The following is a 13,710-nucleotide window of genomic DNA, read 5'->3' on the forward strand; positions in this document are numbered from 1 at the left end:
CCGCAGGAAAGAGTTTCTTCCCTATATCTAATCTAAATCTACCCTCTCTCAGTTTAAAACCGTTACCCCTTGTCCTACCACTACAGTTTATAAGCCCCCTGTAAGTACCGAAAGGCCTCAGTAAGGTCTCCCTGGAGCCTTCTCTTCTCTAGCCTGAACAACCCCATCTCTCTCAGCCTTTCTCCACACCAGAGCTGTTCCAGCCCTTGGACCATTTTCGTGGCCTCCTCCGGATCTGCTCTAACAGATCCGTGTCTGTTGCTGGCGACCCCAGAGCTGGACACAGTGCTCCAGGTGGGGTCTCACGAGAATGGAGCATGGCTCCAGGTGGGTCTCACGAGAATGGACCTGCTGTGAGTGCACATTGCCAGCTCATGTCCAATTCTTCATCCACCAGGTCCTTCTCTGCAGAGCTCTCGCAATATCAACACCAGGGCTTGCCCAGCCCATGTGCAGGACCTTGCACTTGGCCTTGTGGAACTTCATGAAGTTTGCATGGGCCCACTCCTCCATCCTGTCCAGGTCCTTCTGATGACATCCCTTCCCTTTAGTGAATCAGCTGCACCTCCCAGCTCGTTGTCATCCACAGACTTGCTGAGGGTGTACTCAGTATCACTGTCTATGTCACTGATGAAGATATTGGCTAGTACTGGTCCCAGTATGGAATCTGGAGGGACGCCAGTGGCCCAGCCATGATCCCACAGGCAGGCACTCTGGCTGTATTGGCCCCACTGGCTTTGGCTGCCCCCTCCACACACGGTGGGGAGCCCTGGCCCTGATGACATCCTTTCACTTCAGTGTCTTCTCCCTGCAGATATGGACATCACTTCCAGAATTCATTCACCAATTCTGGCTGAAAGGCAAGACATGTTGTAAAATGTGAGTATAAAACATGCATGCTGGACACAAAGCCTACGTGGCATCATGGACTATCGCCTGTGAAGCAGCAATGCTAACCAAAGCTGTTGGTGGGACTGAGTGCCAACATCAACTGGAAATCACCACCTTTTCTTGTTTTAAGCTCACATTAAATTAGTTCCTCAGCGGATGCAAACATTACCCAGCTGGAAGCCTCTCCTATCCTGAAGGTCAGGTGTGTCAGCCAAGCCAATCTGGAGTTGAGTCATTGCTAACTCCAAGACTGAAGTGACAGGTAATTATTTTATAGAGTTGATAAAGCTGAGAACCAAATATTTATGTTCAGTCTAATTTTTGTATGACAATGGAAATGTCTCTAGAGTTCAAACATGTCTCTCTGGTGTTTCACAGAATCACAGAATTGTCTAGGTTGGACAAGACCTTTTCATGTACTCATTCACTCTTGTTTCATAACTGAGATTTTAAAGTATGTGTTGTGCTTTGTGGGCAGCTACAGTCACCAGCTGGACTTTCTTACAGCGATTAAAAGGCACACTGCAAAAAAAATCATGCAGTATTGCTGATTGCTGCCTCCTTTCTCTCACAGCCGTAGCCGCTGTGCCTTGTGGCAGCACCATGCACAACCCCACCAGCTGCAGAGAAGGTCAGAGCCCGCCTGAGCGTGCGTGGGGACAGCAGGTTGAGGGGGTTTGTAGGTTGAAGACTTCACCTGTGCAGCCAGGATTTGGAAAGCACTGCTATTCCTGCTGTGCATAAAGGGGTGGGGAGGAGTAGGATGGGGAGGGTTCTGTGTGGCTCATCCATGGCCACAAACAACTCGGGACAGTGGAGGATGCAAACCTGGGTCTTCTGGGTCCCATCAGATACTTAATTAAAAAAAAAGGCAAACCACCTTTGACTGCAAGCAAGGGAGGAAATTAATGTTAAGTTTTGGATGGTACAATTTTGGGGCTGAAGTCCAGTATGAGAGAAAAGTTTGTGGGAGCCAAGAAACAGCAGTATTTGTAGTCAGATAATTCACCAGCTGCTTTGCTGATCCCTTCAGGGGCATTCTGGCCAAGGTCTGCAGACTGGTTTCTCTGTTATATCTATTTGCATGTCCATCCTCTCCATCTGCCTATAGGGTTTCTGGCTGCTCATCACCCACAATACCATAATGTCTGTGTGCTTCCCAACAGCTCCAGGCAAACAAAACACTGGCACGCATGAGTACCTCATGGAGAATCAAAGTGGATCCTGCTCTGGTCAGTCCAGGCCTGTTTTTAAAAAGAGAAGTCTAAATAGCGATTTGGAGGAATACTCAGAGGAAAGAACATTTGCTGAATGTTCCCAGTAGGACCAAGACATCCTAAAAGTAACCAGCCACAGCAGCAAAAGCCCAGAATGCTTCTAATACCCTGCCCAGCTCTTCATGAAAAAGTGGGAACATCTGAAAATTTTAGAGAGGCACAGAGTTTGTCAATATACACTCCCTAGTGGTTCCTACAGAGCTTAATTTATGTGGCCATCATGGACAATCCTGCAGTAGCTCAGTCCGTCCCTCCAACCATGCAAGCCTTTCTCCTGCAAGGGGGTCTTGCCCATTTTCCCCAAATGGGATGGGCGGGGGCTTTGCTCAAGTCCTGGCACTGGAGAGAAACCACTCCTGCTCCCTCATATCACACACAGAGACCTGGCCCAGAAATTTCCTGCTGGGGGTCCTGTGGGAGAAAAGTACATGTGTCAGCATCTGAATGATGTGACATGATCATTAGCCTCTGAGATGAAAAAAGCACTAATATGTTTTTGGGCTTCTTTAATCTAATTTAGGTGCAGACTCCTGTGACCCAAGACATGCCTTGGGCCAAATGCTGCTCTTGGTTATCGTGTGATGATGTCACAGCAAAACAATGCCTTGGCATTCAGGGTTGTTGCTGGCATCCAAGAGCAGGGTTTCCCTCACCCCTGAAAAGGCTCAGGAACACCAAATGTCAGCCTTCAAAACTAGGATGCGAGTGGCACACGGAACAGCCAGTTCTTCCTTGGACCAGATTAGAAAATGAGTGTAACTAAGCCTAATGCTCAGAGTCATATTTCATGTAGGAGGGTAAAGACTCCACCTCCTCCTGCCCACCATGAGTGGACCTGCCCCCTTGGTGAACTGTATGGAGGGTGGAAGGGTTTGGGAGGGGGCACAGGTGAAGAGAAACCCACATTAATTAAAAAAAAGTAAAGGCATCACCTTTTTAGGTCAGAGGATGTGTTACAGTAGATACAATATGGAGACAGAGAGTGACTGAAAAAAGTTGCCCAAACCTCACAGAACTAGACAGAACACAAAAACGTGTCCCAGTCCCTGGGTGCTAGTGATGGAAGCAAAAAGAAGTATCAGCAGCCAGCCAATAAATAATGTTATTTTTTCCCCAGGTGTCACTCTCCAGGTGAAACACATCTTATGAGCACTGCATCAGACTACACCCAAAGCGTTCAATCTCAGCCACCCTCAGCAAGCCCTGCTCCTCAGGTGAATGAGGATGATGATGATGATGATGCAGCTCTGGCATGCTGGCTTCATGCCCACCTGGGACGGAGCACCCACCTTGGCAGGACACACGCCCCTTGTGCTGAACGTTTGGGACACTCTGGCACACACCTGCCATGGATAAGGCTGGATCTGGGGATGGCCACCAGCCTCTGGGACAACTCCTTCTGTTCCCTTGCTCTTGCCTGGGGCTAACGCTTGTGCCATGCTCCGAGGAGGAAAACCAGCACAGTTCAAAGGGCTTTAGAGGAAGAAAAAAGCATGTCAAGGGAAGAAGGTCAACTGCAAAAATCCTTCACCGCAAAAATCCTTCACCACAATTTTCTTCAGGATCCCAGAATAGGAGTCAGAGCTTATTAAAAAACGCATCAGCCTCCTAAAGAGAAGTTGGGCCCCAGATGGTTTTCTTGGTATTTCTTTTATGAGAAATCTTGAAAACTCCATTTACAACTAAGCACAGCACATCAGATATAAGCAGTTTGTCTCTTCCCATCCTCCTCTTTTCCCCCCACTGAATACATCTGAGCAAAGTAATGTGGAGGTATGCCTGCAAGGAGAGATGCATTTTAAACTACAGTAATCTGCTTATATTATTATAGATCCTCAGCCACTGTGTGTATGTAGACTTTTAACAAAATTTGCTACAACTTTGCAAAGGTGGAAGAAATAAAGCAGGTTAAAAACCAACATTCATCCAAGTGACCTTGTGGGTCTGTTTGTGACATGTGCAACTTTTTACAGGGAGGGTTGGTTGGTCATGTCCCTTTCCCAAATGCCACAAAACTCCAGTCAGGTCTTGCACTTGTTCTGGACAGGTTTTTGCAGCAAGCTGCTGCACAAGGCTTGAGGAGATGGTTATCCTGCTTCAACAAGCAAAGCAGTCAGCAACTAGTGGCTGAGGTGCGGAGAGGGGAGCGTCAACCTAAAGCCTGAAATGTTTAGAAACCATATTATGTTTCATAGACTTCAGACATTCAAGACTAGAAGAAGGTTTCTGCTCTAAGTTTTGTTTCCATAAGCATGACTCCTTTTAATAGATAACCAGCACTGATCTCTGCTTTTCCATACCCCAAAGAGTTTAAGAGCAGGTCTTCTGCCTGACCAAGAAGCTCAGTCAGCTGAAAACCATCAAGAAGCTCCTGATAATAGGTGGCTGAAAGAAACTCCATGTAAAAAAAAGTTTGGTGTCTCGAAAGACCATGATGTGTCTGTACCACAGAGTTTGTATGGGGAAATTTATACACAAGACATTCAGCATCTAGAAAATGAGCCATGTTTCAAAAGGATTAATCCAATTCCATCAGTCTTGTATTACTTGTGAAAGCTTTATATAGCATTTCTGAGAGAAGGATTGGGGGATCGAGCCCCAGGACTCTTTATTAATTAAAGTGTTTAAATAATTGAAATGTGCAGTCTCTTGACTCTCCTTAGCGTGGCTACCTGCTTGAGAGCTGACATAAATTATGGAAAAAATCATATGCAAGAGGACAGAGTCATCACCTTGAGGAATTTGTAACAGATCAAATGGCTCCGTAGCTCTGAGAGATGCCAACAGCCCTAAGAAGGACAATGAGATGGGAGGAAGGTGGTGAAAACTCATCTCCAGGGAGGCTGGGATGCTTGTGAACAGCTGCATGGTCAAAGGAGATGCTGAAATGCAGTGATGATATAGGAAAATCAGAACTTGCTGGCAATCTGTGACCATTAACAGGATAAAGATGCATAAAGTGAAACCTTCCAGAGAGAACCCTGTTACTGAGTAATGGAGCTAGGCAGTGCTTGAGTTGGAGTCCCAGTCCTGCAATACCGCAACTATTTGACCCAAACCAAGGTTGACAGGACACTAGGGGACGGAGCAGTCTGCAGCATTTAGCAACAGCTTCTACCTTAAGAAGACAGCTTGATGCTGCAGCCTCACAAACGCTGCTTGGAAAGCTGCTCTTGCAGGAGGTGCTCACATCCGGTCCTGCACAAGGAAGACTAACTCCTGGATCTCTCTCCCTAGTGGGTCCTCCCTACCCCACCGCCTGACAGCCAAAGGAAAATCCAGTGCAGGGAAGGAAGTTGCTGAGCTTTTTTTGACATATTCTAGGTATTCTAGCACTGACAGAGAACAAAATCTGATGTGGACTGTCCAACCCGGTTCGGAACAAATATTGGACTCTACCCATGAAAATCGCTAGTATCTTAGAGATTTTCAGAAGTCACACATGATATTTGAAGGACTTGAAACCCTTTAAAGGGATCTGATTTTCAGAAGGTCCAGTGAAATACAGCCAACGTTAAAGGGCTTTGGGCTAAGTACCCCACTCAAGTGTTGGCAACATCAGCAAAAGATGCTACTAATGCAGTCTCACAGTCTATTCCACATACATCACACACATCAGAGCAATGAAATCAATACAATACATAAACCTATGTCCTGACAAAGTTTATCCATAGGATGCAGTGCAAACCTGGCCCTCGTACGGCGTCAAAGCAGGAAGAAAAATCAGCACAGGTAACAATCTCCTTTGAAATAATAAATACAGAAGGTGTATTTTTTTTCCTTTTTGTTTTTTTTTTTTTTTTTACTCATTACAGCATTTGTTAAAAATATTACATCTGCTTTTGAGAAGGTAATATCCTCTCCCTATAATATGGAAAAATAAACTCTACAGGACACACAACAGATACCCCCAGTTGGCACAGAGCTGCTTTAAGAGATTAGATCCACACACTATATCAACACAGAGGGCTGGTTTTGCCTTCCTTGTCCCCAGACTCTTAAAACATTGTATTGTAGGAATGGTAAAAGACAAGAATACATAAAAACAGTAAAATGTTTATTTTCTTAGAAAAAAAGAGATTCAAAATGATTGTGATCACACTCCCATTCGTGCTCAGCAAAGCCAATACTGCAAGCTTAGTCCTCGATTAGGATACCTATTAAATGAAACTCTTTTTCCTCTTAAAATACAAATTCCTGCTCCTGCATCACTTCCAGTATTTCAGTGATAACATGCTTTTAATGGATAATAGTTTCTCAGCTTCCTCTCAGCAGAGAAACAAGGCTTGCCATGGCACAAACATCCCATCTCCAAAGCTTGAAATCACCAGCATTAATAAGCACTCCGGCCCAAATATGGACTGACAGACAGCTTAAGGGTGTTTCTTAGATGCTTGAATGTTCACTTATGGAAGCTTTGTATAACACTACCTCATCTGATAGAAAACAGGCCAGAAGCCTCAATAAAATCAACAACGTCTTTTGGATTAACTTTAAGGATTTGCTGCGTATCTGGACACAGAAAAAAGTGAGAAGTTGCAACAAGTTTTAACTAGCAGCAACAAAAACAGTTCCTTACGAGTTCTTAGCAATATTCCTTATCTGTTCATTAAGAAACACTGTAATTGAATGGAGTATATAATGTGGAAATGATCTTCTTCTGTTATGTAGTGCTGTTTGCTCTAGAAGACTTCCAAAAGGTCCTGACTGGGTTGTAATCTATTTACACAGTAGTATTCCTGGTGTGAGCAGCAGAATTGGCACTATGTGACATCTTCCTCTTCTGAACAATAATCACGACCCTGTAAGGAAAAAAGCCAGGCAGTTTGTAAGTAACTAGTTGAAGACAGAAATAACATAAATCAAGGGAGCCCTTCTTAATATTACATATCAGTTCTCTAAACTTATGATATTAAAGTTCAGAAACTGGGTAGAAACTTAAAAATAGGGAACAGTTCTCACAACTCCACCAACATTTCCTTAAGATTTGCATGAAACCAGGATAGGAGACCCTTCCCTTTCTGTCACTATTAAACTAATAAATTTCATCCCCTATACTGAATTCCAGGGGGAGTCCAATAAAATGATTTACAAAACTGTTTTATGTAATGATACACCATGATGGACACAACCCTAAAGATCCATTGTGAAAATGTAATCTCCAAGGCAAAAGCAATGAAGCACATAATCCTATGAGCAATGCAAGTCAGCTGCTGGGGACAAGAATACCTCATCAGGATAACCTCAGCAAGAGTTTAACACAGAAGCAAAAGGTACTATTTGTATTGACATTACACTTGCACAGTGGGGGGAAATAGGCTATGCTTCACAAAACATGGGTTTCTTACAGAGGAGTCATGTTACACCTTCTGTCTCATCCCAAACACAAGACTTACAGCAGCATCTACCCAGGAATTACCCTCGGGAAGTTCTGGAGAAGTCCCATCCCTCACTAGTTGTTTGTTGCAAAGCAGCAAGAAGAGGACCTAGTGGGACCTACTGTTCTTGTTTCTCTACACAGGAGCAGCCTGGAGCTGAGTTTGTCAACACAAAAGCTACCCAAGATATCCTGTGTAAAAACAAGTGCCTCAAATATAGTACCAAAAATCTCAACCTCTGTGCTATTTCCCATTGTTCCCACATGCCAACTGTATCATCCAAGCGCTTGTGTGGAAAATCCCAGCAGCTGAGCAAAGGGCTGGCAAAGAAGAAAAGGACAATCACGAGAATCTCAGACAGGCAGTAAAGTGTAGAAGCTCAACAACACCCTGTAAGCAGAAGAGACCAACTCAGCGGTGATAAAACAGATGAATATCTACTCACTCAAGGTGGAGTACCTAGTTGCCCCACAAATCAAAACCAGTCACTGGAAAGAGGCAAGCAGAAGGGGAAAGAAAAAAATTTTTTAAAGGGAGAGATGTTTCTTGGTGCAGCAATCAGTTTATTTGGGATGCACGGCTGGGGTACATGTTGAGAACGAAGGCTCCAAAATGTCTCTGCAATTAAAATCTCACTGACGATGCTGGGATTGCAGAGCTTGCTTTGCTGGAGGGTCCGCACCTGGGAATGTGTGGCACTTTAACAAACTTCTGTGGCCCAGGACTATTAATAAAAGGGCTTCCTTAGAATGTCAACACCCCACCCCCAACCCACCCCCAAGGGACTAATCAGCCCTAATTTTAATCCAGCAATCACTGACCCAGAGAGAAAGAAAAAAAAAATTTTTTTAAAGTAAAAGCTTTGAATCAGAAAGAAAAAATGCTGAAACACTTTGCAGAGAAGCCCAAATCCATGGGTTTTCTCCATGCCAGGGACCACAGTGCATCCTGACAAACCCAACAAGACTAAGCTGGTGGTGATGAAGGCTTTGTCCAACATGCTTGAGAGCTGTGGCAGCCACCAGTAGTGAATGATGACTGAAGACTCAGGGCTTCTCCAGGAGATTCACTTACCTGGTTTCCTGGCTTCCTGCTCAAGAGGGAGCCCCGTGGCCTATCATTCCCCCTGTGCTTTGCACTGGTGGCTATCAGTGCTGTTAAAGGCTCAAACAGATGCAAAACATGGAAGAAAGCTGTTTTGCATTTTTTCCCTACCATTCCTCCTGTCATCCTTCTGTTTCTGGGTTCATTCTGCAGCAACAAGGTGCATTGCCCCTCAAAAGGATGCCGAAAACTGCTTATAAAGCAATGTGCTGAAGAAGTCCTTGTCACAGTGGGGAAATGTTGCCTCTCGCCCACATCTGAAGGCTGCTGAGAGCCAGACTGCTGTCGCCATACACTTTATTTCCATTTTCATGCCAGTGGGGATGGAGACACTTTGGTGTGTCAGAAGTGGCCTTCAAAGCCACGGCCTGGGTTGCCACCAGGCAGGGAGCTGCCACCATCCCGAGCTTCCCGCCATCCCGCTCCTTCCCGCGAGTGCGGTGGGCAGCGGTGGCACAGCCGGAACAGGGAGAAGGGTGAAAACTGCCTGAAACACCAGAAACACCTCCCACACCTTCCTGCAGCATGACACGCAGCTCTTCCACACGCCAAACCCGGCATGGGCCTGAAACCCCAATCCAACCAGCTAATGCGATGCCCACATTGCGTTCATGCCTGACAGCACAGTGGGGAGCCCCATGCAGCCCAAAACTGCTGTATCTTTTTGCAGGGATATGCTTGAAAGTGGGATTCGCCTCAGCAGGGACAGCAAAAAGGTTCCTGCAGCCTCTTGGCGGCTGGCTGAAATCTCCACGTCCCCCGTCTCTCTCTGTCACAGAGCCATACACAGGAGCACGCCCCAATGTAGAGGAAGGAATGCATGTTACACACCGAGAACAACATCAGCACGAAGGCACGGGGGGCTGGCAGCCTGCACACAGAATTAGTGATTCTGCTTTCACTTGGGTTTTATGGCGAGTTAAAAGGACACTGCTTTTGTTTCCCCAGGAGGAGGAAGGGTCACATCCACCCTCTCAGTGGTGGGATGTGATACAATCTGCAGAACCACCCTGCTCTGGCAGATTTAAGCTTGTTTTCTTAGAGGTGGGAATCAGCTGTGACAGCAAGCACCCCACTTTGCACATACTCCTGCACCCATCCTGGCTGTTCTACATCCACTGCCCTGGCTACACTGCAAAAACCCACACCAACACACGCCCAACATTTAATCCCAGCACAAACACAAAGCATGTGGGGCTCAGCCCAGCAAGATCTGAAGCATCCTGGCCCAGTTCAGCAGGGTTAAGACCATACTAGTCTTTAAGCATAAAGGAAACAGCATTTAAACCCTGAAACAGCTCATGAGCAAAAAGTTAAGCAGATGCTTTAGCATCTTCTTGAAGGAGGGCTCGTTGTAAGTGAGGTCTCCTTGAGAAAATAAACAGCAATGAGTATTTATCCTAAAAAGAGCAGGAGGGGGAGAAACCATGCTACAGGGAAGCAAAAAAAAAATTCTTTTTTTTTTTTTAAGATACAAACTTTTGTCTAAAGCTTCTTCCCTAATTGAATTTTTATCAGTAATAACAAGGTCAGTGTTCCTCAGGAAGATGATAGAAAGAATAAAGCTGCCTTCCCTGCTGCACTGTATCCAACACACCGAGTTTCTCCTTGGTGCTTCTCAGGCAGAAAGGCTGGAGAGGTCTTCATGACTTGATGGCAGAGAACTAAGGCTGCTTTGGTCCTGCTAAGCACTGTGGCTCCAGTCCAGTAAAACACTTTAAAATGTCAAATTTTGACCCCTTGGTTGTTTCAGAGGATGTCTGATAGATGAGATGATACCTCGAGTGACTGCATGTGCAACCAGCAAGAGGCCAGATGGGCTTGAGATGGGGAATTATCCCAGGGGGGCTGGACAAAACCTCACTCAAACCAATGAGCTAACAGCCTACAGAGCTCATAAGGTCTTCTGAAGAAACCATACCAAAACAATGACTATGTGAAGCAGCAGCCGGAAGATGAGCTCTACAATGTGAGTAGAGGAGCTCTGGTAAGTATCTGAGTGCAGACTGAAGTGATGGGGTTTTTTTGGGGAGCAGATGTGTGTCAGGGAGGAAAAGAAGAAAGCAGAGAAGGGGACAACCTCCCCAAATAGAGCAGTATCAAGGCTGGAAAACGAGAGTGAAGGACTGCCAGCCAAACCCTGTTCCCTGCTGCCCAGGGGAGCAGGCTCCCGCATCCAGAGGAGCCACAGGCACAGAGCATGTGGCTACTAACAGGAATGTATGGGCCATCCTTTAAGCATGGGTTATTAAGCAAGTTTTAATAACTGAGAATGTAAATGAACTACACCAGGGAAGATGAGAACGGGAACACATGCATCCAAGTCCAGGTAATTCCCCAAGAAATCCCGCCTTCCTACCCCACAGTTTCAAAATCTCACTTTCAACTTCTGTAGATGTCCACAGAAATGCCTTAACACAGGCGTGTGAATTTAGGGTAATTTAAAAAAAAAAAAAAAAAGCCTTATGCTCCTTTCCTGCTGCTTTTACCCAAACCTCCCCTGCTCTCTCCCCTTGCTGCATCTACAAAGTGCTACCATCCTGCTGCCCCTACCAGGGCACACATCACGCTGATGACATCTTTTTAGAGAAAAAAAAAAAAATCACGGGAAAAGCCCTTTTCCCCATTGTTGTAGGTGACATGCCAATAAAAAAACCTCCATGCTGCCCGAATGCAGAAGTCTTCCCAGCTCAATGGCCTTTTGTGGAGCTGGTGGACTTGCTGAGGCAGAGGAGGCAGCTCAGGAGATGCTCCTCCCGCCAAGGCTCTGCAGCCTGGCACCAGCACCCTCACGCCACAGCCCTGGTGAGGAGAGGAGGAAGAGGAGGCCGGCCTGGCAGAGGGGAATGAGTTGCACCAAGCAGCCCTTTATTCTGTGCTGGCTGGAAGAGCTCGCGGGACACAGTGGCCCCTTTCAGAGGAGATGGCTGGTGCTGGGAAATGTCAGCCCAGCTCTGCATTGGGAACACTTTTCGTCAATCTGGTTTTGTTTACAGCACTCGCAGAAAGGATGAGAAGAAAATGCCAGGAGGCGGCACTAGATAATTGTATACTGTGCTAATTTTTGTTGGTTTCTTATTTTGTTAGAGAAAAACCAAGAGAGTCATTAAGAGAAATCCACTTTGCTACTGAGTTTTAGACTAATAATTCTGCCCTTGCATACGTTTGGTTAGCAACCCTCCCTATTTCTAACAGCACTCTTTATGATACAAGGAGCTGCATTGTGCCCTCCCCCCATGTTCATGCCCAGTTTTACTAACGAGGAGATGGAGTGAGCTGCTGCTGGGCATCTCTCCTATGGCCTCCAACAACAAACCCATAGTCTGCAACTTGTTTCCCGGCTGTCAGGTGTGTGGATCAGAGGAGAAACCCCTGCAAACCCACCCTGACACTGGCACCAGTGCCCAAGTTCTCTCTCAACCCAAAGCGACATCCCCTGAGGCAGCAAAAACACAATGCCCCAGGCTCGGGATATCCACCAGCCACATGAGAATTCAGAGCAAGATATCTTCACATGCTATGTCATTTTTTAATCTAATTTTTTTTTCATGAGCATGATCTTAGCATGAATTGTTTTGTTGGATTTTTTTTTAAACCACAATGCCAGAGATTCTGTCCTCTTCTGGGGGTACAATCCCCCAATATAATCCTAGAAATTGCTTGTCAACTGTTCAGTTACACCTCAGACTTGGTATTTTTTCCTACAGTGAGACAGCTGCCTACAGACTGTGCCACAGCCTACAGCAATAATATATACTTAAAGGAGATAATTTCTGACTACTGTTTTACTGTTTCATAATTAGGATTCAGAGAACACAGCCATTTTTCAAACCATTTTCCATGATAGCCATCATCACAATGAAGTATCACTAGCAAGTTCTAAATGGGGTAAATTTTCCACATTCAACATTTTATATGTCACAGCTTTTAATTTTTGATTTTTCATATTTTCATAGAAGCCTTGGTGGGGCAAGGTCCCCTCAAGTCAGTGGACTTGAGTCTGCAAAGACTGTGCCCAGGCTTAACTCTGCTCTGAGACATCCTGTTCAATTAATGGGATTTCTTCATAGTGGGTAAGGTGGAGTTTGCTTGTGGTCCTGCACAATCAGGGTCCAAATAAAGTTGAGATATAGGGGAGAAAAAAAAAAAAGGCTGCAGAAATTTTAGGAGAGACATGGTAATTCTTCTGCTGTGTTTCATGACAACGCTTTGTGAATCCATATAATCTAACTAAATCCATATAATCTAACTAAATTAGTCGTTTCATTATCAGAGACAGAACATAGGTAACTAACTTATTTGCTTGAATACCAATACAAATGGTCTATTTTTGCTATAGTTTCTCACTGCAGCCAGCAGAAAACACCAGGTATCACGCAGACAGGGACTCTGTTAGTGGGACGCATTTCTATCTTCTTAATCTGAGACAGTATTTCAAAACGAGATTTATCGCATGGTGACGAGTGCAGTGACTTTTCCCATCCTGGCTACAGCTAGTGGGGCCCATTTCTCCTGGGCATCATGCAGCAGATCCTGGATTCATCACGCAGCTGCTGCATTTGCTTTAGGAAGGACGTGTTGGTCAGTCTCCATTTGCCTCGGGTTTCTGAAGTCATATTTCTGTTTTCATTTCTCGGGTCATGCAAATCACCTGCACCTCTGACTCATATTTTCCTAATTTATTTGGGGGGGGGTTCTCTCCTCAAGCTTTAATTGCTACTATTACCTGTTGCTCATCCTCTACTGGAATATATTTCTGTGACTTCAGGCAAGACCAATTTTAAAAAAACAATGGTAATGCTATCACCAGGTGAGCTGCCTGTCTCCACTGTTTTCTTCCCAAAGTCTTTGTACATACGTGCCCTATTGTCTCCAAAAGCAAAGCCTGTGACTCTACTCACAGTAACTTCAGTGAGTGTGAAACCCCAAAAAGACTTGCTGCAGCTGGTGGCAGTTGTTGGAAGCATTTCAGAGCCAGCTTTCACCACAACTCTCAGGCCTCATGCTCACAGGTGTGTCCTTTTCCTCTTTCCTCCCAGTGCAGTGCACATCCAGTCTCG

The 13,710-nt window shown here is 45.4% G+C and overlaps 1 protein-coding gene across 1 annotated transcript in view; it reads right to left on the reverse strand.

The window, feature by feature from the left end:
• Positions 1–6,204: 6,204 nt before the first annotated feature.
• Positions 6,205–13,710, reverse strand: part of C8H1orf21 (chromosome 8 C1orf21 homolog) — a 124,067-nt gene continuing 116,561 nt past the window's right edge. Inside the window, exon 6 of the mRNA XM_026854344.1 lies at positions 6,205–6,970. Coding sequence (XP_026710145.1) covers positions 6,932–6,970 — 39 coding nt within the window. The 3' untranslated portion in view covers positions 6,205–6,931. The remainder of the gene's footprint in view (positions 6,971–13,710) is intronic.

This window comes from Athene cunicularia, assembly GCF_003259725.1.
Source record: "Athene cunicularia isolate RWA chromosome 8 unlocalized genomic scaffold, athCun1 chr8_part1, whole genome shotgun sequence".
In the NCBI taxonomy this organism is placed as follows: domain Eukaryota; kingdom Metazoa; phylum Chordata; class Aves; order Strigiformes; family Strigidae; genus Athene; species Athene cunicularia.